The 22,371-nt window shown below is 38.4% G+C and overlaps 2 protein-coding genes and 1 long non-coding RNA gene across 6 annotated transcripts; 2 read left to right on the top strand and 1 right to left on the bottom strand.

Annotated features, from left to right (window-relative positions):
• The first annotated feature begins 1,122 nt into the window (after window positions 1-1,122).
• Window positions 1,123-8,057, top strand: LOC130545139 (uncharacterized). Its single transcript, XR_008961621.1, has 4 exons — window positions 1,123-1,295; window positions 3,035-3,084; window positions 3,480-3,539; window positions 3,649-8,057. It is a non-coding gene; the product is annotated as an uncharacterized LOC130545139 (long non-coding RNA).
• Window positions 8,058-9,467: 1,410 nt separating this feature from the next.
• Window positions 9,468-11,825, bottom strand: dazap2 (DAZ associated protein 2). Its single transcript, XM_057319497.1, has 4 exons — window positions 11,646-11,825; window positions 10,934-11,052; window positions 9,808-10,056; window positions 9,468-9,703 (listed from the first exon to the last, which is right to left on the bottom strand). The coding sequence occupies exons 1-4, from the start codon at window positions 11,656-11,658 to the stop codon at window positions 9,578-9,580; spliced, it is 507 nt and encodes a 168-aa protein (XP_057175480.1). The 5' UTR covers window positions 11,659-11,825; the 3' UTR covers window positions 9,468-9,577.
• Window positions 11,826-13,039: 1,214 nt separating this feature from the next.
• pou6f1 (POU class 6 homeobox 1) lies at window positions 13,040-22,031 on the top strand. 4 transcript variants are annotated; one of them, XM_057320115.1, is made up of 12 exons: window positions 13,040-13,413; window positions 15,300-15,416; window positions 15,745-15,789; window positions 16,946-17,129; window positions 17,338-17,447; window positions 17,571-17,796; window positions 17,889-18,079; window positions 18,193-18,321; window positions 18,939-19,157; window positions 19,239-19,374; window positions 19,683-19,851; window positions 20,295-22,031. In XM_057320115.1, the coding sequence occupies exons 2-12, from the start codon at window positions 15,363-15,365 to the stop codon at window positions 20,638-20,640; spliced, it is 1,809 nt and encodes a 602-aa protein (XP_057176098.1). In that variant the 5' UTR covers window positions 13,040-13,413; window positions 15,300-15,362; the 3' UTR covers window positions 20,641-22,031. The 4 variants fall into 4 exon arrangements, with proteins under 4 accessions (XP_057176098.1, XP_057176100.1, XP_057176101.1 ...); XM_057320117.1 differs by having other exon boundaries at window positions 19,287-19,374; XM_057320118.1 differs by lacking the exon at window positions 15,745-15,789 and having other exon boundaries at window positions 19,287-19,374.
• The last annotated feature ends 340 nt before the right edge of the window (window positions 22,032-22,371 follow it).

Below are 22,371 nucleotides of genomic sequence, written 5' to 3' on the forward strand. Positions count from 1 at the left end.
TTACATCACTGGCTATGATTGGAATGGGTTACTGAGATGTTATTCTTACTATTTTTTTTACTGTAGTATGTATAGAAACCCTAAATTACAAATATAATACAAATATAAATACACAGTACTGTGGGTACAGTATCCCACAATGCAATGCACATGAAACCAAAAGTTTCTCTATTTTAACTCACGTGATAAGGTTAAGATATGTTTTTACTCAAAACTGAATAAAAAATGCAAAATAAACATAGTATTTTTCAAGATCATAACAGGACAACCCTCACATCTAACATGAGGTCATGGTATATAGGTCACAGTTTCACATACTATTTTTAGAGTATGTACTGTGTAGTATTTATCAACAAGTAATGTAGTACCCCATTCAGGCATTTACCGTTCTAAAAATGACTTCAAAATGAAAAAAGTACCTCAACATGCAATCTGTTATTTTTATTTCAAGAGTGACCATTCATCAGGAAAGGGGAAGGAACTTTAAAACAGAGAATAACCCCTAAATAGAAGACAAAGGTCAGCATAATTTAAGAACATTTATACAGCTCATCATCATGTGTTTCATTTAATCCACAGTGAGCAGATCTGTTTTTTACTTTCAAATTTGTTTACAGGAAAATACGTCGGGTTTCTTACCAGTTCTCAGAAACCTGCGATCTTCCAGCAAACATGCAGCGTAACAGAGAATTTCCAAATGTTGTGCTCACTTTAATTTCTTAAATCTTACTTTCCATCACTCCTGATGTATTTTTAGAAGAATTATTGTAGATTCTTTTTAAATAAATCTTAGTGAACACTTCAACAAAGTTTTTTTGAGTAAAATCAGTGTTTTTAAAAAAAAACTTCACTCGATTGTAGCCCTCACATATGGTGGTCTTCTTTGTGTCTGGATGCTTTTTAATATAGGCTACACGTGAGTGACAGCCATTTATGTTCAAATAATAATTGTCACTTGAATGGAAACATTTGTAATGTATTTGACATTCACCGATCAATAAATAACTTTTAATAGCAGCTACCTGCTCAGGCAGTATTGTTTTGTCTGGTGTGGTTGTTGGTTAATATGAGTCATTTCGTGGAATGCGACCATTGTTTGATCCCAAGTGAGCGCGCAGGAGGAAACGCTCATGAACGCGCGCACTCTTCAGCGTGCGCCGTGGGGTTGCTTCACGCTGTCTCGCATGCGTCAAATTTCAGCTCGACATTTTATGATCCTTTGTGAGTTTAAGGAAGACGGATCGTCGTCAGTTTTAGCCGAGACTCGTTTATACGCCACTTCAACACTTCGGGAGGTAAGTTTGTTTTTTGTTTCTGTAGAAGTAGAAGTAGTTTTGTCGGTTTTACTGCCTGAACAGCTGGTTATAACAATCTCTAAATGTGTTTAAATTGATCGATTGAAGGGAGTTTTTAGTGTTTGTGGCGGTTGTCGACGACATCAAATGAAATCGAGAGGGATCCGTTGCGTTTCCTTTTTAGGGTTGCGTTCGCAAACAAAAACCGGTGGTTTCTTTGTCTTCAACTATTTGACCATCCAACACCTTCTTACAGTAATATTTCGCTCTTTTATGTGATGTTTTTGTGTGCTCACGAGATTTGTAACTAGAATAGTGGCTTACAAATATGAAGTGAGATTTATGACCCCCCTTAATGCATTAACAGTAACTTTACCATATGACTTGTACAGTAGCTCGTAGGAGTGCATGAATAAAACCAAAAGTAGGTTGACACGATAATAGATCAGTCTTTGAAAAAGATTCAGAAGACGCATGTGGACATTTTAAGTGAGAATTTAGTGATGAATGTGTCCTCCCCAGTGTTTTAGTTTATGGGATTAGCATATTTTCTATTATAATATTTACCTTCAAAAAGAGGCTCATAACTCTCACAGTCCAGTGATGTTTGTTAGGGCTGTGTATTGGCAAGTGCCTCCCGATTACGATACATATCACGATAGATGGGTCACGATACAATATATTGCTATGTATTTCGATACGATACACATTTGCGATATATTGCAATACTTTAAATAGAAAATGTCAAAAGTAGAGCTAGAAATACAACATGCTGTGCACCACCGGGGGTTTTCTGTGAGGATAAGAGTAAAAACATCCCTTACCTCTGCAGAGTGGCCATGATGTGCGATACATGGACCTTTAGATCAGAGGTTTGGGTTCTCAAACTGTGGATTGCGCCCCTCAAGTGGGTAGCACAGGGGAATAAGGTGGCTCACGCAAGTCACTTGGCTGTTGTGGTGCATTACAGTTAAAACAATGAACATGGGCAGTGTAAAACCCCTGGTTCATCCGTGCTGTAAATGCGCTGGTGTCACATCCGTGAAAGCACAATGTCATTTTTACTTTTTGGAATAAACTTTTTGTCTAATGCACTGCAGTAGCCAAGTGACTTGGTGGGTCATGACTTGTGAAGCCTACAAACAGCATTATTTGATATAACTCATTACTCCGTTACTTATTTTTAAAACCAAAGCACACCCACACATCAGCTCTGAGAGCTCGAAGCGTTCTTATATTTTTGGCCATGCTCGCATTCACTTACTTTTGGCTGTATGTATATGACATGATTTAAAAAAATGTATCGATAGTAGAGGTATAACTATATATTATAGATATTTTTGCTCAGCCCTAATGTTTGTCCACATGTAATAGTTAATACTTAAACAGAAGTTTACACAATATTAAACCTGTTTTGGTTTTGAAGCAATGTCACACATGAAGAGGCTTATTTATATAAAAAAGGGTTAATACTTCATTGTTTAAATAAGTATGGGGCAGGAAGTTCCTGACTGACTCAATATTCATCTTTATTGTATTGAAAAGTAAAAACAGCATTAGAAATTCTACATTTCTTTCAAATGTTTTAAGGAAAGGATAACAGATACAAACTTGCTGTAATTAAAAATATTTCAAATGTTATACATCATAGAAGTTTTAAATTAAACTCTTTGACTACAAAATATACTAGCAATTGCTTTTGGGTAAAAACGCTCTCTTTCGTTAAATTCTCCATGCAGGTCTGTCCATAACATTATGTCTCTCACCGTGACTACTATTGGTCCCAGTGGTAAGTAGTGTTCTTCACGTAAGAAAATACCTTATCTTAGTTCCCCACAGACTTGGGTGTGACGCCCTTTTAACAATGAATCTGAACATCATAATAGGTTATTGTAACATAATCTGTCTTGGCTTTAGTGCTGTTTTCTATCATATACAATCTATACTTTAACCTAGGCTTGTATGACCTAGAAATCTTGTATGGTATTATGAAATCCGTGCCCAAAATTGGCCTAACATTAAATGGCATGTTGCAGTATTCCTAATCCGATTACTCTCAATAAGGTTGCACAGTTTCCCCCACCGGAAATGGTTGTAACTCCACATGGCTGTTGTTGTGCATAAAACAAATGTTGACACACAGGTTTTATGTTTCTGAATTCATGATGTTTCTCTTCTCTGCAGCAACAGACGTTGCACCAACAACTGCAGCTCCACAGCAAACAGACTCTGCTGTCATAGGAGGTAAATGATATTGGTAATTTATTAGGTAATAGGTATATGTACTAGGGGTGTCACAATTAGACTTTGTATATTGGCCGCTGTTTAAAACTGACCTATAATTTTCTTCTAGTGGTGATTGCGCTTGTCCTGGTGACATTTGCTCTCTGTGGATTCCTCCTGTACCGATACCTGTGCCACAACAAGGGTGTTTATAGGACAGCAGGTGAGCCTGCTCCAGGAGTTGACCCAGACCAGGTCTACAATGATACTGTCACTCCAGGCAAAAAGGAGTACTTCATCTGACCTGCTCGGAGGTATTCAACAATCAACTACGGACTAGACCTCTGAATACAGTCTATACGGTGTGCCAAGTGCGGAAGGACGAAACGCTTGGTTAAATGGATACAGATTGAGTTATATGGTGCTGTATTAATGGAAGGATTAAGATAAGTGAAAAATATCAGTTTATTTGTAACATCAACAAGCGTGCCATTGTTAGGATTTGTCTTTGATTTTCGTATGGTAAAGTTACAGAGACAATCATTTATTTTGTGCTGACATTTTTAAGCCTAAATATAATTAGTAGTCCAAAAACATAGTATAATCACAGTTTCAGCAGAATGCCAGGGAAGTCTGATGAGATTCTTAAATACAGTGTATTATTTATTATAACCTTGCATGAGTTTAGCAAGTGGAAGCCAAACATTGGCAGCAGTGTACAGATTTTTTTAAAGATGCATGACACTACAGTGCTAATAAGTGTTCTCCTTTGCCTTTGGTAACCCCATTCTTTTTTTAATTGATTTTAAACAAAAATGAAGTTGGAGAATCCACTGTTACAGTGCCTTGCAAACCATTTAAATGTATTTGTTTTGGACACTTTATAACTGATGATTGTTTTTTGTTACAAAGTCATGGCGTGACAGTGCCAAATATAAATAATACCTCTGTCAGGATGTTCTGATCAAATTCACGTTTTGTGCAGGGTTACAGCATCTTTGCCGTTATAAAAATGAATGCAATTTGTCAATTTCCAATGTGTCTTTTTTCCTATGCCTGTTTATTAAGTTTTAAATGCAAAATCGGATCTACACCTCTACACTCTAAAAAAAAAAAAACGCTACAGACGTGCTCAAATTTGTTGGTACCCTTACAGCTCATTGAAATAACTCAACTCAACTCAACTCAACTTTATTTATATAGCGCTTTTACAATTTTCATTGTTACAAAGCAGCTGCACATGAGACACATTGACTACAAGCAAAACAATCAAAAGTTGTACCTGCAAAAACAAGAAAAGGTTGAAACACAGAAGACAGACACACCCACACACAAAACACTCCACACACACAACACGCACAAACACACGCAGACACAGAGACACACACACGGATGCGCACGCACACACACACAACACACACACACGTACGTACACAGACAAGTACGCACACACACACACGCTCAGTGAGAGCACACATTTAGGATAAAGGAGAGAGATGATGAGATGAGGGATGATGAGAAATAAGGCTTCATTCCTCCTGAAGAGTGATGAAATTAAAAGCTATTGCATTATGTATACTTGCATGCCTTTGGTATGTCATAGAATAAAGCAAAGAAGCTGTGGAAAGAGATGAATTGTTGCTTATTCTACAAAGATATTCTAAAATGGCCTGGACACATTTGTTGGTACCCCTTAGAAAAGATAATACAGAATTGGATTATGTGATATTTCAAACTAATTAGTTTCTTTAATTAGTATCACACATGTATCCAATCTTGGACAGCAGTCATTCAGCTTATTTAAACGGAGAAAACCAGTCACTGTGCTGTTTGGTATCATTGTGTGCACCACACTGAACACGGACCAGTGAAAGCAAAGGATAGAGTTGTCTGAGGAGCTCAGAAAGAAAATAATAGACAAGCATGGTAAAGGTAAAGGCTACAAGACCATCTCCAAGCAGCTCGATGTTCCTGTGACAACAGTTGAAAATATTATTAAGAAGTTTAAGGTCCATGGAATCGTAGCCAACCTCCCTGGGCGCGGCCGCAAGAGGAAAATCGACCCCAGATTGAACCGAAGGATAGTGTGAATGGTAGAAAAAGAACCAAGGATAACTGCCAAAGAGATACAAGCTGACCTCCAGGGTGAAGGTACGTCAGTCTCTGATCGCACCATCCGTCGCTTTTTGGGCAATAGAAGAAGACCCAGGAGGACTTCACTTTTGAAAGAAAAACAAAAAAAAAGCCAGAATGGAATTTTCTAAAATTCATATTGACAAGCCACAATCCTTCTGGGAGACTGTCTTTTGGACAGATGAGTCAAAACTGGAGCTTTTTGGCAAGTCACATCAGCTCTATGTTCACAGACGAAAAAATCAAGCTTTCAAAGAAGTGAACACCATACCTACAGTGAAATATGGAGGCTCGGTTATGTTTTGGGGCTGCTTTGCTGCATCTGGCACAGGGTGCCTTGATGGTCTTGAGATTTAATTGTGCCCTGCACAGATTCAAGGCATTCTGGAGCAAAACGTACTGCCCAGTTTCAGAAAGCTGTCTCAGTCGCAGGTCATGGGTCCTCCAACAGGATAATGACTCAAAACACACCGCTAAAATCACTCAAGAAAGTGGTAAGAACAAAACATTGGACTATTCTGAAGTGGCCTTCTATGAGTCCTGATCTGAATCCTATGGAACATCTATGGAAAGAGCTGAAACTTGCAGTCTGGAGAAAAGGCACCCATCAAACCTGAGACTGCTGGAGCAGTTTGCTCAGGAAGAGCGGGCCAAACTACCTGTTAACAGGTGCAGAAGTCTCATTGAGACCTACAGAAAACGTTTGCTTGCAGTGATTGCCTCTAAAGGTTGTGCAATAAAATATTAGGTTAGGGGTCCCATCATTTTTGTCCATGACATTTTCATTTGTTTTATTATTTACAATATTATGTTGAATAAAAAATCAAAAGCAAAGTCTGATTTCTATTTAATATGGAATAAACAATGGTGGATGCCAATTACTTTTGTCAGTTTCAAGTTCTTTCAGAGAAAATTGTGCATTCTTTGTTTTTTTTGTGGAGGGGTACCAACAAATTTGAGCACGTCTGTATATAGCGCCTCAGTCATCCCGAAGAACCTCTGAAGAACTACTAAAGCACCAAAATATGATTATATATAGCACTAAACGTGGTTCCCTTATGATTACAAGCCAAGAACCACGTTTAGTGCTATATAGCACTATTTTTTTTAGAGTGTATTGGTGAAGCTGTTATTTCTTTGTCTTTAGGACTGTCCAAGTTAAACTGTTTTCTTTACAATACCTCTGTAACCTGTGTCTAAAAGGACAGGACTGTGTTTCACTGATACCTGATTGATCAAATATCTGTCATCATTATAGTCAAAAGAAACATGAAACATGGCCACTGAATAACAAATTGGAGCACAGAATGTCAAAATTCAAAATAGCTTTTATTCTAAATTTTGTTTTATTCTTAAGGTTTAGTATAAAAAAGTTAAGTGCACCACAATATTCATTGGAGTTCCTTTTCCCATGTAGCAAACTGGACCTTGAATCCACGATGCTGCAGTATGCAACCATTACAACCCATCACAACCTTTGTTTTTATATATAGGGAAAACAAAACGGTTCCCTGAACTGTAGTACCCACATAAACTAAAGCCATCCATGGCTGTCATGGTATTGAGGCTCAAGAAAAGCAATGTATCTGCTACATAGCATATACACAAACCAAACCGTGGCATGTGCCATGATAAAATGCTGCTCTAAGACTGAAACAGATCTTGAGTTCTGAAAGCTTTGCCCTCTTATGTATTTGCCATGTATAGGTATGGGAAAACATCAATGAAATTGTATTTGTTTAAGGAATGGTCAGGTAACTATTTTTAAATTGAATAAAAACCTACATAAACACACAGAAAATAATCACAGAAAATGATATTAATGGTGGTAAAGCAACCATTTTTTGTTTAATAATCATCACAATTGCATTGACTGATGAAGAAAGGATTTCTTCCTTATTTACAAAGACACAAACAACCTAAATGATGCCTATGTTGCTTTGTTTGTTTCCATAAGGGCAAAACCTTTAGAACTGATGTCGGATACCCAGTGATGCACCTGATACACAGAAACCCTAAAAATGTGCCGTATTGGGCAGACAGGCATAAAATTACATTTTTTAGTTCAATCATAAAATGTATATGGGGTAATAAGAAACATAACGGCATGCTAGTGATGATTAAGAAAAAAGCATTTCTAAGCATTTCATTGTTATCTAGTAAAATAAGCAGCATTGAAGTCACATCTAGCACAAGGTAACTGCTACAGAAGTCATGTGTTTTAGTGTCAAACAAAAAAACAGCTGTTTTGATTATCATTAAACAGTAAGAGGAGAAATAAAGATTTCTGGAATTATGAGACTAAACTGTGGTTTAAAAATGGCTAGTGGAATTTAAAGCATTTTTTCAAGCAAGTTTTATTTTCCGTATAATCATTTTCAGTAAAACTGAGGTTAGATTATAAAGGGAGGCAAATTTTGTACACAGACATTGAGAAAGAAATAGCAGGATATATTAGCCATAATCTCCCCTCTGAACACCAGCTGTTGTATGAATACGCTACTTACCACGCTGCTTTGAAAAATCAGCAATGCAACGAACTGCATCACTAACTTTGCATTTGATAGCATTTGTACAAAAAATTCAGCAAAAACAAAATCAGAATTGACAGTGCACAAACTATTTTAAATACTTCTCAAAACCGTAATCCTTTATTAAGAACAAAACCAAAAAGTGCATGCAGAAACATCAAGATACAACTAGGCAACATTTGATTTTTTTTAGTTTCAAATACACACCCCTACAAAATGCAGTCACAGCTGGAATTTGCTCTGCCAGGTGTACAACACCTGCAAAGCAATCACCTTCACCTACATATGATATGTTTATGAATAAACCTGTGTGCAGATGCTGTAAGTGAAGCAAAAAAGCATCTAGTGCATTCTAGTCGAGATCTTTGGTACAAGCAGCTCCCCAAAACAAAACTAGCAAAAATGCTTGACGTGCCAAAGTGTAAAATACTGAAAATAAATTGTGACCTCTTGACCTCTGTAAACAACGTTACCTGTATCGACAAAGCTAAAGTTTGTGTAAGAACAACACACATACCTGTGAAGAAGGAAGCTGTCTGACACATAAGCTATCTAAATGAAACGGCTATATATGTACAGCTCTGGGTATCCGACTTGAAGGGGTAAATATTGACTAAAAAAAGCAACTCATCTGAACCACATGTTTAGTTTGTCTTGTTCACTCTCTCTCTTGTTTTACTGCATTTAGATTCATTCATATGTAAATTTCTTTGCTTTTAAATAATGGTGCGCAATTCAATTTTGGCACCTGATAACATATATATGAGCTCGCCCAAAGGTACAATACTCCGCCATTGTTAAAGTTTGTAAACACATCTTTCTCCTTGATTTGCAGTGCTTAGTCCCTTATTTTATATATCTGACTATTCCTTAATTAAGATATAATAATCTGGGTGTAGACATTCAGGTTATGATATCTTAATGATATGAATAAAAGGCAGCGTGCTAAATTTCAAGTGCACAGCTACTTCAGATAGATGATTTAACAATTCTTGGCATCAGAAAAACTGGCTCGAGAAGAAAAAGTGAACATAAAAAACTTCAGTAGCTAAATAAAGCTGTAAAATGGTACATTAATGCCAATAAAGCTAAAAATGAGTTGTGTCCCCCCAAAACGTCACAAAAAATGTACACCAACTATCGTGCATTTTAAAAACAGGTATAATTGTGAATACAAAATAATTGTGTTATACATTATATAATTGTGCAAATACACAATTATATAAATGGCGGAGTACTGTACCTTGAGTAAGGGGTTCTAACATATTACATTCCATTAGGTTTAATCAGTATTGTGGCTTAGCCAAGCTGCCTCAGGGGAGGCAGGGTAAGGGAGGTAAAGGATTGGGAACTTAGAAGGAGGGCTTCGGTTCAAGCCCATGGTGATGCTCACTGTTACCAGATAGTGTAACCCCCACCGGAGCCCATGAAGAAGTTGCCCTTGCGTTGCGTCATCACCACATTTGCACCTTGCATGGCTGCCAATTGAGCTGCATTAGGCATGTGTCCAGGTGGTACAGGCTTGAATATAAACACAAACGTGTCAACAAAACGGTTACATTTTAAGCAAAAAACAAACATTCGGATTACTTTCCGAACACAAAAGCCATCATTGGAATACTCACAGGAATGGAATTAGTGGTGCCAGGCCCAAAGCGAGCTCCAGCATCGTATCCGCTTTCCACCATCATAGTGGAACCATGAGGGTACATGGGTCCCATGGGATAGTATGCCATTGGGACGCTGGATGCCATTGCCCCCATTGGAACAGACTGAGCCATGGGCATGTACATCTGAGTACCTGGGTATGCTGAGGTCATTTGGGGGATGTGTCCAGGGGCTTGGGGAGGAGCCATATACCTGGGCTGATAAACCTGTGAGAAGGGAAAATTTGCCAAAGTAAGTTGCAGTAAACATATTTTAAACATTATGGGGTGGTTTCCTGGACAGGGATTAGACTAGTCCTAGATTAAAATAAATGTAAGAACTGTCCAAACTGAAAACAACTTGCACTGACATATCTATAAATTCATCAGTGCCTTTGTGTTCTCTCAAAATGCACACAAGTAATGTTTTTAGTAAGGCATGTTTGTTAAAACTACTTACATTTTCTAATTAAACTAAGGCCTAGTCCTGGTTTAAGATGATCCCTGTACGGGAAACCGCCCCTATGAATTGGATAATCGGTACCCAAAGCTGTCATAAAAATGCATGTAACTGCACATTCTGTATTAATAACCAATGTCATGTTTTTACAACTGTACATAGGCCAAAGTTACACTAATAGTATTTATTACAGTATAAGATTAGCTTTTTCCTATTAATATTATTAAAAACATTATTACTTATTGAACGATCTTTATCTTTATAGATATAAAAGCAGCATTATTTTTTTTTCTTTTAAGAACACAAACCTGTTGTAAAATCACTCCAGTGCAGGGCCCCTTTACAGACTTTAGTGCTTTTCTTTAAGAGACATTGCACCTAAGCATAAGGTTCAGATTATGTTGTTTATGACACCATCATATTAGCTACAATATCTTTGGACTATTTTACGGCTAGAATGGCTTTTTCTGTTCGAGAGGAGGCACTCGTAATACAACAGATGATCCATCAATTTAAAAACTGCTGCAGTTTTTCCTTGTGTTAAAACCTATTATGGAGTCTACTTAATTGTAAATATACTGTGGTAAAAAAAATAAAGAGGACAAAATGTCCTATATACAGAACATATTCACTATTTGTAGTCACCTCAGAGTATGGAGGAGGGGCATCTGGATATGGGGACACCTGAGGCTGGACTTGCATAGCAGGTGGGTAAACAGGTGCTGTGCTCTGCTGAGGGTAAACAGCTTGTTGTGGATATGAACCTAAACCAATACCAAGGGGGAAAAAAAAAAAGAGTCAAAATATACTCAAATTAGAATATTACACTGATTTTCTGTAAAGTCATATACTCTATATAGATAAGATAGGTAACGTTAGGTAGGAACGATATTTAGAAAGCGCAACCAAAAGACAAAGACCGGGGTTAACGTTAATTGACAGCTAACGGGGCAAATAGCAAATGCCACAGAATGTAGTGAAAAAATAATAATAAAAACTAAAAAATGTAATGATTAAACAGATGTTGTGCGCGATTTAACATGTCTCGCTTGCCTAATGCCTAATGAGGTCACCTCTACGATCACGTCATCGCGCTGTAGCAACCAAAGCTAGCCCCCCTTACCTGTATTCCCTTAGAAAACATCGCCCAGCAGTGTAAAATAACACATTTAGCCGTTAAAAATTAACGTTTTCCATCAAGACGTAGTCAATGACAGATGTCTGGTACAAAATGAATACGTGTTCGGTATGTAAATTCGTTTGTTATGTAAGTCAGTTTTGCTAGCTAAGTCCTTTGGTAGCTGCTAGGAAATGGCTAACCAAAATAGCAGAACAGCGGAGCTGACCGCAAATTTACCTTTGTTGTTCATTTTTCTCGACTATAGATAAAACAGCCCACGGGACGAGAATTCCAACAGGTCGATTCCTTCGTTTATGTGACAATAAATTAAAGATTTACACAGAGTTCCTCGTCCTTTTATTTTTACTCGTAACTTCCTTGTTTTCGTCTATCCTTTGAGTATTTGTGCTGGGTGGAGCTACGACATTAGCCGTCACATTGACGCCACGCCTTGTTAAAGGAAACTCATGACTAACGGTGCACCGAAACGAAAGTGAACTTGAGCCCTATTTTACAATACCATACAAACTTTTGAAGTTATCTGGCTTTACTTGTGTATACTGTGATGTGCTGTATTAGGTCACACCATGTTTTTTATACAACTACGTTAATTGTATGTAAAGCACATTTAGAGAAATGTCATTTGTTGCTCCTGTGTAAACATGATTTAGGGGCAGACACAAGCATTGACACAGTGGATGATATTGCTAAAATAGGCTTGATTAGACTACTCAATAATTTATTATATATACATTTTCCTTACTACTAAAATCCCTGTAACAATGATTAGTTTCACATAGTTGGTGATTACATTTAATAGTATTTATATTCAAATTAACATGTAATATAAATCCTTTATATGCTCCTAAATCTTAGTCTGCACTCTTGACAAAACTTAAGCAGTTTTGAATAAACAGACCCACCAAGCTATTATGCAAGTTGTGAAAATCACAGTTTGCAGGTTGGATGCTTTTCAGCTTTAGCTCTGTCAAAGAAAACAAAGGAACACAACTTTTACGTGCCTTTATTCCTGTACAGTTTGTGTATTTCAAATCTACATGTAAAATAAAAACTGTTCTCTAATGGTAGGGCTCTGTACTGGATGTGAAGAACCTAATTACAGATTCGTCTGTATTCAGCCATCCCAGTTCCTCCTGAGCTCCATGGCAATATGCTGCTAATGCATGCAAATGGAGGTGTTTGCCAGCTGGCTTGGCAACCGAGAGTGTGTGCTGAGACACAGGACATCTCAAGCCTGTTTGTTACAAAAAGGAAATATGTCTTACAAATCAAATATAAGACTCGATGCCTCTACCATTGATGAAGGAAAACATTTATATATGCAATTTATATGCATGAAGTGGTCTACATGTACCTTTGTAGTGTCCTTTAAAAAAAAGCAGCCAACACAACAGGATTTTTTAAATTGGAAAAACTTTTTTATTTTACATTATATATTATATACACAAAGCATGTATTATGCTCCGTATAGAATAACCTCTGATCACTGTATGTCAACTACAAAACATCTAGTCATATTATTTTGGCACAGTTTACACTATAATATTACAGTGTGAATGGTGAACAACTGCAGTGCACATGTTACTGTCTCTTTAAGTCGGCCATCGCTTGTGTTCTGTCGAGCCAGCGCCATTTTTTCAACGCAAGACTCGGCCTGCATAAATTATGTTCATGACGTAGTGCAAAAGAGCAAATTTGTGTTAATTTTGGGGGACTTTTCTGTAGATACAGGTTCTCTTTAGCTAATAAGGTGCACTTACCTCACTGGCACAACAGTTAACGAAAATACGGCATTAAACGTTTAGGAAAGGAGCAGCAGCGCTCTCCCGAGCCTCCTTATCAATGCAAATAGCTCTTTTGTGTGCATCCGTATCGCGGCGCCTGGACGCTGTGAGATGAATTTTTAATTATGCATGTTTAAAACAAACTGTGGCAAAGCTCGCCGAAGGAGAAGAAATCAAGAAAACAGCCCACCTTTCACCGGGTAAGTCTTAAATATGATCACAGTTTGAACGTGTTTGTGCATGCACGCAGTACGAACTGGGAGAAATCGGAATGAGTTTTTGGTTAATATGCAATGGTCTTAATTAGCATAATTTATATATTTATGATAAAGAGAAAGGAAATACATCAAATACTGACCCGAGGCATGGCATATTGCATGTGAGGAGTGAGATCAGTAGATGAACTATGTGTCCCGTGGGGAGAGTTTTATTCATGCATTGAAGATTTGGGGGGTGTTGCGCTGCGGAAGTTTTGATCAGTTCGAGGATTTTTATAAGTCGTGCTTCACGAACCGCTTGTCTCCAATGACATTTTGTGACCAGAACACGTGCGAGAACTTATGCTCGTGTCCCGTTGATTCGTGACACGACCCGTTTAAAAAGAGTCGGGGCCCATAAAGGCCTGATGTGGAAATGTCCTAACGTACCCCTGAATGCGTTAGGCTTGCATAATGCTCTATTGTTTTAGGCTCATATGCAGCAATACATCTTATTTTGTACTTGTACAATATTGAAAATTGGGGCTGATTTATGGAATCGTGGTAATGTACCAGAATGATAAGAACTGGGTTCACGACCATGAGCTACCAGGGTCTGAGTTTTTAGTTGACAGTTGTGTAAACAACGTCATGTAGTTGTCTACGTCATATGTAATCAATTTGTCAAACAGTTATGGTAAGCATAGAAAAACACTGAGTAGTTTTTAGTGGTAATAGTAAATTCACATGCAGTTTCGATGAACAGTGTAAAAGTATATTTTGATTCTCAAATTTTTAATATTGGTTTTATGTAAATGAATAAAGATATAGTTCAACATTTTTTGTCCTTCAGAGATTCCTTTTAAATGCAATAAGTGTCAGCTGCATGTAATTCACCCACATTTGGTCTCCAACCATTGAAAATGGGAAAATGTAAACGGTTTGCTCATGAAGCCCCATATTTCTTTTAAGTTTATTAGCAACCAGAATCTAAAATTATTTTAAGATGTATTTAATATGTCTTGAGTCGCACAAACAAAAATGTGTCTCCATTGCCATGTAATGCAACAGATTTTCACTTTGTCAAAATAAAACGATTCTCAATGGACAATGGATTACTCTGAAATATTCATCCATTAAATTTGATATTTTGGCTTTTTTATTTCTTTCTTTCTTTTACCAGAGAAACAAAAAAAATGTTTTCTCAAATTTGGTTGATTTGACAAGGTATTGTTTAAACACAAAAAAATAATAAAAAATGACACATATTACTATGTATTTACTAAAATGTCACATTTAGGAGCACTTAATTTTATAATTCTTTTGGCCGGTTTCACAGACACGGCTTATCTTAAGCCAGGACTAAGCCTTCGTTGAATTAAGATATTTATGCCGCTTTTATAAAAATGCCATAGAAAAATACATTACTGGTGTGCATCTTGAGACAAAACAATGGCACTGATTTATTTTAAGATATTCCTGTCCATGTTATATTCATTTAAGACCGGTCAAACATTCATTTTAGGCTGGGACTAGCCTTAAGCCTTGTCTGTGAAACCGGGCCATTATCTTATGTATGTTTAAGCTTTAATGGCTACATTTTAAGCTTTAACACCGTGTCTACGCCAGACGCGACTGGCGTGATGCGCCACGACAGAAGACAACAGAGACTCATTAGAACTTAAAATTTTGTCCACACTGTATGCGGCGTGGGGCGACAAACCCATTAAAACAAGCCGTGTGTCGCGTCACATCATGCCGGTCACGTCCGTTGTAGACACGGTGTAACATTGGCCCCAAGCTTGCCAATTGGATACTCTGCTTTCCATTCAGTGAATGAACCGTTTAGGTTCTAAGACTCTTTCGGATGACCTGCGTGTTTCTTTCAGGTGATACTGTGGCGCTGTATCACTATGCAGAATCATTGATCATTGTGGAACAAAGACATCACCATGGACACGGAGGATCTCCCAGCAAACAATGCTCCTCTTACTGTCAATGAGCAGGTATTCACAAAGAATACAAACATCTATAAACTCTTTTCTTACATAAAGATTACACACGTGACCGTGTCATCACATCATGTCCAGCCATCCCACCTCTGAGTGAGCCTCATTTCCCCTGTGTGTGGTTTGCGTTCACTCATGAGCACAAGCAATTCGATTCTGGTAGTGAGGGGTTTGTTGAAAGCATTGCTTATGCTAGTGGCTCTTGTTTGTTGGCTGAACTCATGTCACCTGTGTGTCTTTGGTTGATTCTTTGTGTCCTAATGTGTGCTTGGCATCTCTGTTCTCTTTAGCCATTCAATGTCTGACCGCAGAAGTATTTTCTCAGATTTTAGGTTCCTGCACTTTGAAATTCCCAGCACAAGACGACCAGGTACGCACCCTCTCCTGCATCTGTAGGCCTAATGCTCTCTGTGGCGAGCCTTAATCTCTGCCTGTGCCTCTCTCTGTCCTTTTCTCCTGTGTTGTTTCTCTGATCTCAACTGAAGTGCAAGTTAGAAACATTATCGAAAGAAGGACTTTGACATCTATTCAGGTTGAGCAAACACTTCAGTAGCGTTGTGCTGTAACCAGCACACAGCAGAATTCAGATGGACCTGTATGGGAACGTTCTGTGCTGCTTGTTTTTGCCTAACTGGCTTTTTTCCACCTGCAGCTGTCATTCGCATATAAAACAACCAGGGCTGGGTGATATTGCTGTAAATATTTTGCAGTATTGTTGAGACATTTGTGTAAAATACACTGCTCAAAATGAAATGAACACTAAATCGCATTATTAGATCTCCATGAACACTAAATCGCATTATTAGATCTCCATGAACAAAAATTTCAAGTAAACTTTTCACTTTATACATTAAATAATTTATTGAAAACAACATAATGTGACTATGGTCAATGAAAGCCAAAATTATTAACACATTTATTAACACAGTCCTGTCAGTTATTAATTGGTTATTGTTATTTTATTCATGTTTCAGGGCCATTCTTTTTTTGCCACCATAAAATAACGTTCCCAGGATGTTGCAGGGAGGTTATTTTCAAATAAACCCCAAATAAATTATACAGAACATTCCCTAGTAGTTTTTGTAATCAAGGTTTTTGTGTAATAAGAATGAACAAGAATAATAGGCTGCCACAGATTTAAACGGTGTAATTTAATAAGTAAAATAAAGTAAATAACTTGTATTCAAATGTCATGTGGGGGCTTCCATGAACATTTTAGACTGATGTCACAAAAAGCTCTAAAACGTTTGAATCCAACATAATGACCCATTTTAGTTGAAACAAAAGGGTGGGAAAAACATAACCAGTCTAATACTTTCTTATGAATATTAGATATATTGCGCAGCCCTATCACTTTTCATAAGCTTTCGCTTGCTAAACGTCGTCAATGCTAGAATACTATGAGAGATCAGAATACACACAGACTTGTGTAAACTCATCCATAACAGATCATGGCCCATGTTCATCTCAACACTGTTCCCCATAACCCCACACAACAGACCCTGACACACTGTTATACCCTTCAGGTCATCGTCATGTCAGGTCAGGAGACCATCCGTGTGTTGGAGGTGGAGGTGGATACGGTCTTGTCCTCTTCGGGGGGTGATGGAAAGGTGGAGTCAGGGGGCGACGAAGGGTGCGCTCAGACCCTGGAGGCAGTTGAGGAGGCTCCATTGGAAAGTCCAGAAACCACAAGCACAACCACAGCTGGTGAGAGAATCATAAAATGAATGATAAAAATAGCAGCATCGGTTCGGTATCATAGCAACCTGCAATCATCAAAGAGATTTTTTTCTTAAATGAGTCATAACTGGAATAAAAGCATTACTTGTCTTTGCATAAAGAATCATGGCTAAAGACAACAGTTTATGACGTTGACATTCAATGAATAGTGAGGGTTTGCTTCTTATTGTTGCAGTAACTGTGGACGTCTCGGCACCTGCAGCCCAGACTGTGACCCCCAAAGTCTCCATCAGTGTGTCCCAGCCACAGACCAACGTGCCCATCACTGTTCAGGCCTGCCCACAGGTGAACTCGGGTTTTAATGTCTTTAAAAGTGTATCAGTTGGGTACAGTTCACTTGCTTACTTTATCTAGTTAAATATACAAAGGTTACACATGAATGAACCGTATGCGCCGTGACCCTGTCAGGTTCTGACTCAGGATAGTTTGGCCTCTCTGATGACTGGTATGCTAGCACAACAGAGTTCTCTTGGTCAGCCGCTGTTCATTCCTCTGAGCATGGCCGGATCTGTGGGGTGTCAGGGTGGTCTGGCAGTGTTCACGTTACCGACTGCTACCGTGGCCACCCTCCCTGGCCTTACTGCTGCCAGCCCTGCCGGAGGACTACTGAAGCTCCCGTTCGCTGGGCTGCAAGGTATGATGCCTGCATTTTAGTTTAATTTCTATAGCCTGACTGGTGTTTCTACAATTAGTGGTTCATACTCACCTTTGTGTTTCTCCTTCAAGCTGCGACCGTTTTGAACCCTGCGCAGGCTGTCCTGCAGCCTCAGGTGTCTGCTTTGCAGTCAGTGCAGGCGGCCATGCAGCCATCGCAGACCGTGTCGACCACTGCTGCATCTGCTTTGCAGAGAGTGTCAGAACCCAGCATCTCGGTTGCAGCACTTCAGGCTGCAGGCCTGTCCATCAATCCGGCTATTGTGAGTAGGGAACGGCTTTGGAGTAGAAATTGCGAAGTTTTAGAACATGCTAAACTTATTGCTGTGCACGCAATGTAATTGGTAATACATTTTTTTATTTTGGTTGTTTTCAGATAAGCGCTGCGTCTCTGGGCGGGCAGCCTCAGTTCATCAGTTCTCTTACTACAACTCCCATCATCACCAATGCCATGTCTAACGTGGCAGGACTCACAAGTCAGATCATTACCAACGCACAGGGCCAGGTCAGTACCGCAGCATCATCTGTCAACTACATCCAGAATTACACTCGCATGCTTTTTACAGAGATTTCTAAGGGGCGATTCACATTTCGCGTGTAAAACCGCGAGCCGCGCAGCTTTCTCTAGTCAAATGACCCGCGCACCGGCACTCTGAAAAGTTGAACTATTTCCATCTCGATGCGGTGCCGACGCACTTAGAAAAATGTGCGCGCCGCACCATATGCGTGTCGTGACCGCATCGCTCCCTTCTTGCACGTGCCTGCTTGCGCAAGAAAGACGCAAAATGTGAATCGCCCTTAATGTTGGTTGTTATGATGCTAATTTTACATAAACGGCATGGGGCAAAAATGTTTGTACTTTTACAATTACATAAACACACATGAAAATGCTGTTAAAGGAACAGTTCACCAAAAAAAAAATTCAAAATTCAGAAAGAAATGTATATAGATTTGGAACAACTAGAGGGTGAGCAAATGTTGACAAGATTTTTATTTTGGGATAAACTGTCCCTTTAAGGATTGCTTGAATATTGTATGAAGTGAGATTTTATCCATCGCACATGAATTTAAGGTGTATGACTGGTCACATATGAGACTCATCAGTTTCATACCCGTCTGTAGGTAATCGGAACGCTACCTCTCCTGGTTAATCCTGCTTCACTGGCCGGAGGTCATGCTCAAGGTCTGCAGCTCCAAACTGTATCCCCACAGCTGCTCCTCAACTCCCAGGGTCAGATCATCGCTACTATAGGGAACGGCCTAACAGCCGCTGCCCCGTCCATTGCTTCTGTCCTCCCCAAAGCCACCGTGCCCCTGACACTCACCAAGACCACCACACAGGTATTGCAGCGTCACCCATTTCGGCACAACACCATAGGAAAGTTCTAGTTTCTGTAATATTTGCTGTGATTGGTTCTTTAGGGTCCTATTGGGAAAGTAACCCAGTCAAAATTGATCATTGCTCCTCAGCCCACAGCGGGGAAAGCAGTCACGGCTCTCTCCTCTCCTGGTGCCATCGCGTGTGTGGACATGCCAACCGTGGGCCAACTTGTCAGCAGTATGTGTATTTGTTCTTGTAGTTCAATTGGTAGAGCATTGCTTTAACATCCCGAATGTCATGGGTTAGATTCCCAAGGGACACACATATCGATAAAAGTATACCTTGAATTGCTTTGGATAATAGCGTCATTGGATAAATATGTAATGTTTACAGCATTCCATTTATAGTCTTTGTTTAGTCTGTCAGAGGAAAATTATATGAAGTTTACCACAACTATGAAAATTGTCTTTATTTGCTGAGCTTACGTTGTCATGTGTTACTGATTTTGTTGTTTGTAGCCTTAAATTCATTTTTCTTTCAATTAGAGCCGCAGTCTGGTGTAAATGAAGAAGAGGCCATTAATCTGGAGGAGATCCGTGAGTTTGCCAAAAATTTTAAGATTCGACGGCTCTCTCTGGGTCTGACACAGACTCAAGTGGGTCAGGCTCTAACTGCTACGGAGGGACCCGCCTACAGTCAGTCAGCCATCTGCAGGTGGTTATTATATTCATCTCAGATTTTTTTTTCAGGTCTTTTTAGGTCTGCATGGGACTGATTTTTCCATTTCGCTCCTTCCAAGTTTTATTCAGCTTCCCGTCCGCAGAATTTGACTTGGATCTACTCCCGACTGCTTTCCTCCCTCTCTGTCTGATGAATTTAAGTCACATCGTCGTCTTTTGTTTGTAAATGCTGAATGCTGTCTTGTACGTGGTCTTATGTAAACATTTTGTATGACAGACATTTTACATTTTCAAGCTCATGATTAAATAAAATAACATAATGAATTAAATAACAAAAATGACAATATAGTAGACGTTGACTGCCTGCAGGACTAAAATTTAATTTAGTTCTGCATTAAAACCAACTGAACAGTCCTGTGTTGTCTCATAAACATATTCACATTCACTTTCAATGACTCTCTTTCCTCTTGTCTGAAGGTTTGAGAAGCTTGACATCACTCCAAAAAGTGCCCAGAAGCTGAAACCCGTCCTGGAGCGCTGGCTGGCTGAAGCTGAGCTTTGGAATCAGAAGGGTCAGCAGAACCTGATGGAGTTTGTGGGCGGCGAACCATCCAAGAAGCGTAAACGGAGAACCAGTTTCACGCCGCAGGCCATCGAGGTCCTCAACACGTACTTTGATAAAAACTCCCTTCCCACCGGCCAGGAAATCACAGAGATCGCCAAAGAGCTGAATTACGATCGAGAGGTGGTCCGTGTCTGGTTTTGTAACCGGCGGCAGACTCTTAAAAACACAAGCAAGATCAATGCGTTTCAGGCCCACTAGGATGAAGGAGCATCTGAATGAACTTTCTGAAGGTTTGGTGTACAATAACTGGTTGGAATTTTTGGTGCTCGTTACAAAATGACTGAATTGACTGATTTTGAGATGAACCGACGGCTCCTGCGTGTTGGAATAATATCAAACATACATTATTTTTGTTGTTCATTTTGCCTTTTGTTGTGCTGCATGCAGAGTGAGTTTTTGGTGTGCAAGGACAATTTCTGATGCTAAAATGACCATTAAGAAATTGATGAAGCTGCAAAATGCTATTGTTGCTGTTTTACTTATCAATGAAAGTAAGTATTCATTTATACATATTTTTGCTTTTAATATTTCACAGAAACTAAACTGACGTTATTCTTGACAGCAGTAATTTGCTTTCGCTGTAGCAATCGCAGCTTTGGGTTTTGACTAAATATAAATTACACATACGAGGTTAATGAATAATTTGACAGAATTTTCCATTTCATGTGTTCGTGTAGTTTTGCTGTAAACAAATTTTCCTGTGAACAAATGTATTTTGGTCTTTAATTCAATTCCTTCAAGATCAGTGCAGTGCTTGTATATTTTAGATGTGGTTCGGTTGAACGTCATACTGGACAAACATAGTACTCTGAATCAGACAGCATGACCCGCTATTACTATGTGGTTAAATCTGTATTAAGTTTGGACTGTCATTGTCATCTATTAATTTTCATCTTTGTGTGATTTTCATTGTGGTATGTCTGTCTATTGATTTAAATAGAAAGTGTAAAGTGTATTGAAGATTGCAGTTACTGATATTGTAGATGTCTTATGGGTTTTGTGGATGCTGTTATTTTGGTTTTGCCATAAGGAGTTAAAAACACAATTTAATATCATTCAAGAGAAAATTACATCAATACTATATGAGGCACTTATAAAAACATGACTTGAAATTTATTATTGATCAAAGAGTTTTATAACATGACAAGTGTTAAAGAATATTATCAAATAATGCGAATTGTAGTTCATGCAATTATACTCTCATTTATAATAGAACTTTGAAAGATTGTGACATTGTGCAGCAATATTCAGTTTATATGAACATTTTCAAAATTTGTGACGGAAAGCAGTCCAGCGTGTTTTACCACGTTTTTATGTTTAAACATAAAGCTATATTGTTCTTATGGACCTTTAGTATTTATCTAATGGATTTGTAATTGGTATAATACCAGAAATTTACGGTAGAAGTGAGAAAGGGATTGTGAAATTATACTTAAGGCTATGAACATGGACGTAATATGCTGAAGATGAACAAAACGATGCCTAACAATTGTATTTACAGATTAAAATCATGGTACTCTGTTAACCATATTTATTTTGTATCAATTGTAATGTTTGGTATTAACTTGTTATTTGAATAAATTAACACTAAACACACACCTTGTTTTTTTTTTGCAATTTGAAGGGACACTATTGTGGCAAGCATCGTCACAAACAATAAAAAATGGACATATAGCCTACTGCTACAACCCAGGTTATTTAATTCTCGAGACAGACGTCTTACAGTTTTAACTAGTTCTTAGTACTAAATTAATTTTTAAATACCTTATTCGTGATAAACATAAATTGTAATTAAAACTCTTTAAATCGTTATAAGATTACGAATATACATTTTTCCATTGATGACTGGTGCAAACTGTCAAAAAAGGACTAAATACAAAAGAACATAAGTTGTGTAATTTTCGCAAGTTAAATAAATAAAAGAAGGCA

Source organism: Triplophysa rosa, linkage group LG21 (genome assembly GCF_024868665.1).
Source record: "Triplophysa rosa linkage group LG21, Trosa_1v2, whole genome shotgun sequence".
In the NCBI taxonomy this organism is placed as follows: domain Eukaryota; kingdom Metazoa; phylum Chordata; class Actinopteri; order Cypriniformes; family Nemacheilidae; genus Triplophysa; species Triplophysa rosa.

Bases quoted from the DNA above. Each gene is read 5' to 3' on its own strand.
- dazap2 (XM_057319497.1), bottom strand. The intron at 10,057-10,933 runs GTGACTACAAAT...CCCTTCTCACAG, and splicing joins CCCCTCCTCCATACTCTGAG to GTTTATCAGCCCAGGTATAT. The intron at 9,704-9,807 runs GTGAGTATTCCA...TTTATATTCAAG, and splicing joins GCACCACTAATTCCATTCCT to CCTGTACCACCTGGACACAT.
- pou6f1 (XM_057320115.1), top strand. From the start codon at position 15,363: ATGGACACGGAGGATCTCCCAGCAAACAATGCTCCTCTTACTGTCAAT. The intron at 18,322-18,938 runs GTCAGTACCGCA...ACCCGTCTGTAG, and splicing joins TTACCAACGCACAGGGCCAG to GTAATCGGAACGCTACCTCT. The intron at 19,158-19,238 runs GTATTGCAGCGT...TTGGTTCTTTAG, and splicing joins TCACCAAGACCACCACACAG to GGTCCTATTGGGAAAGTAAC.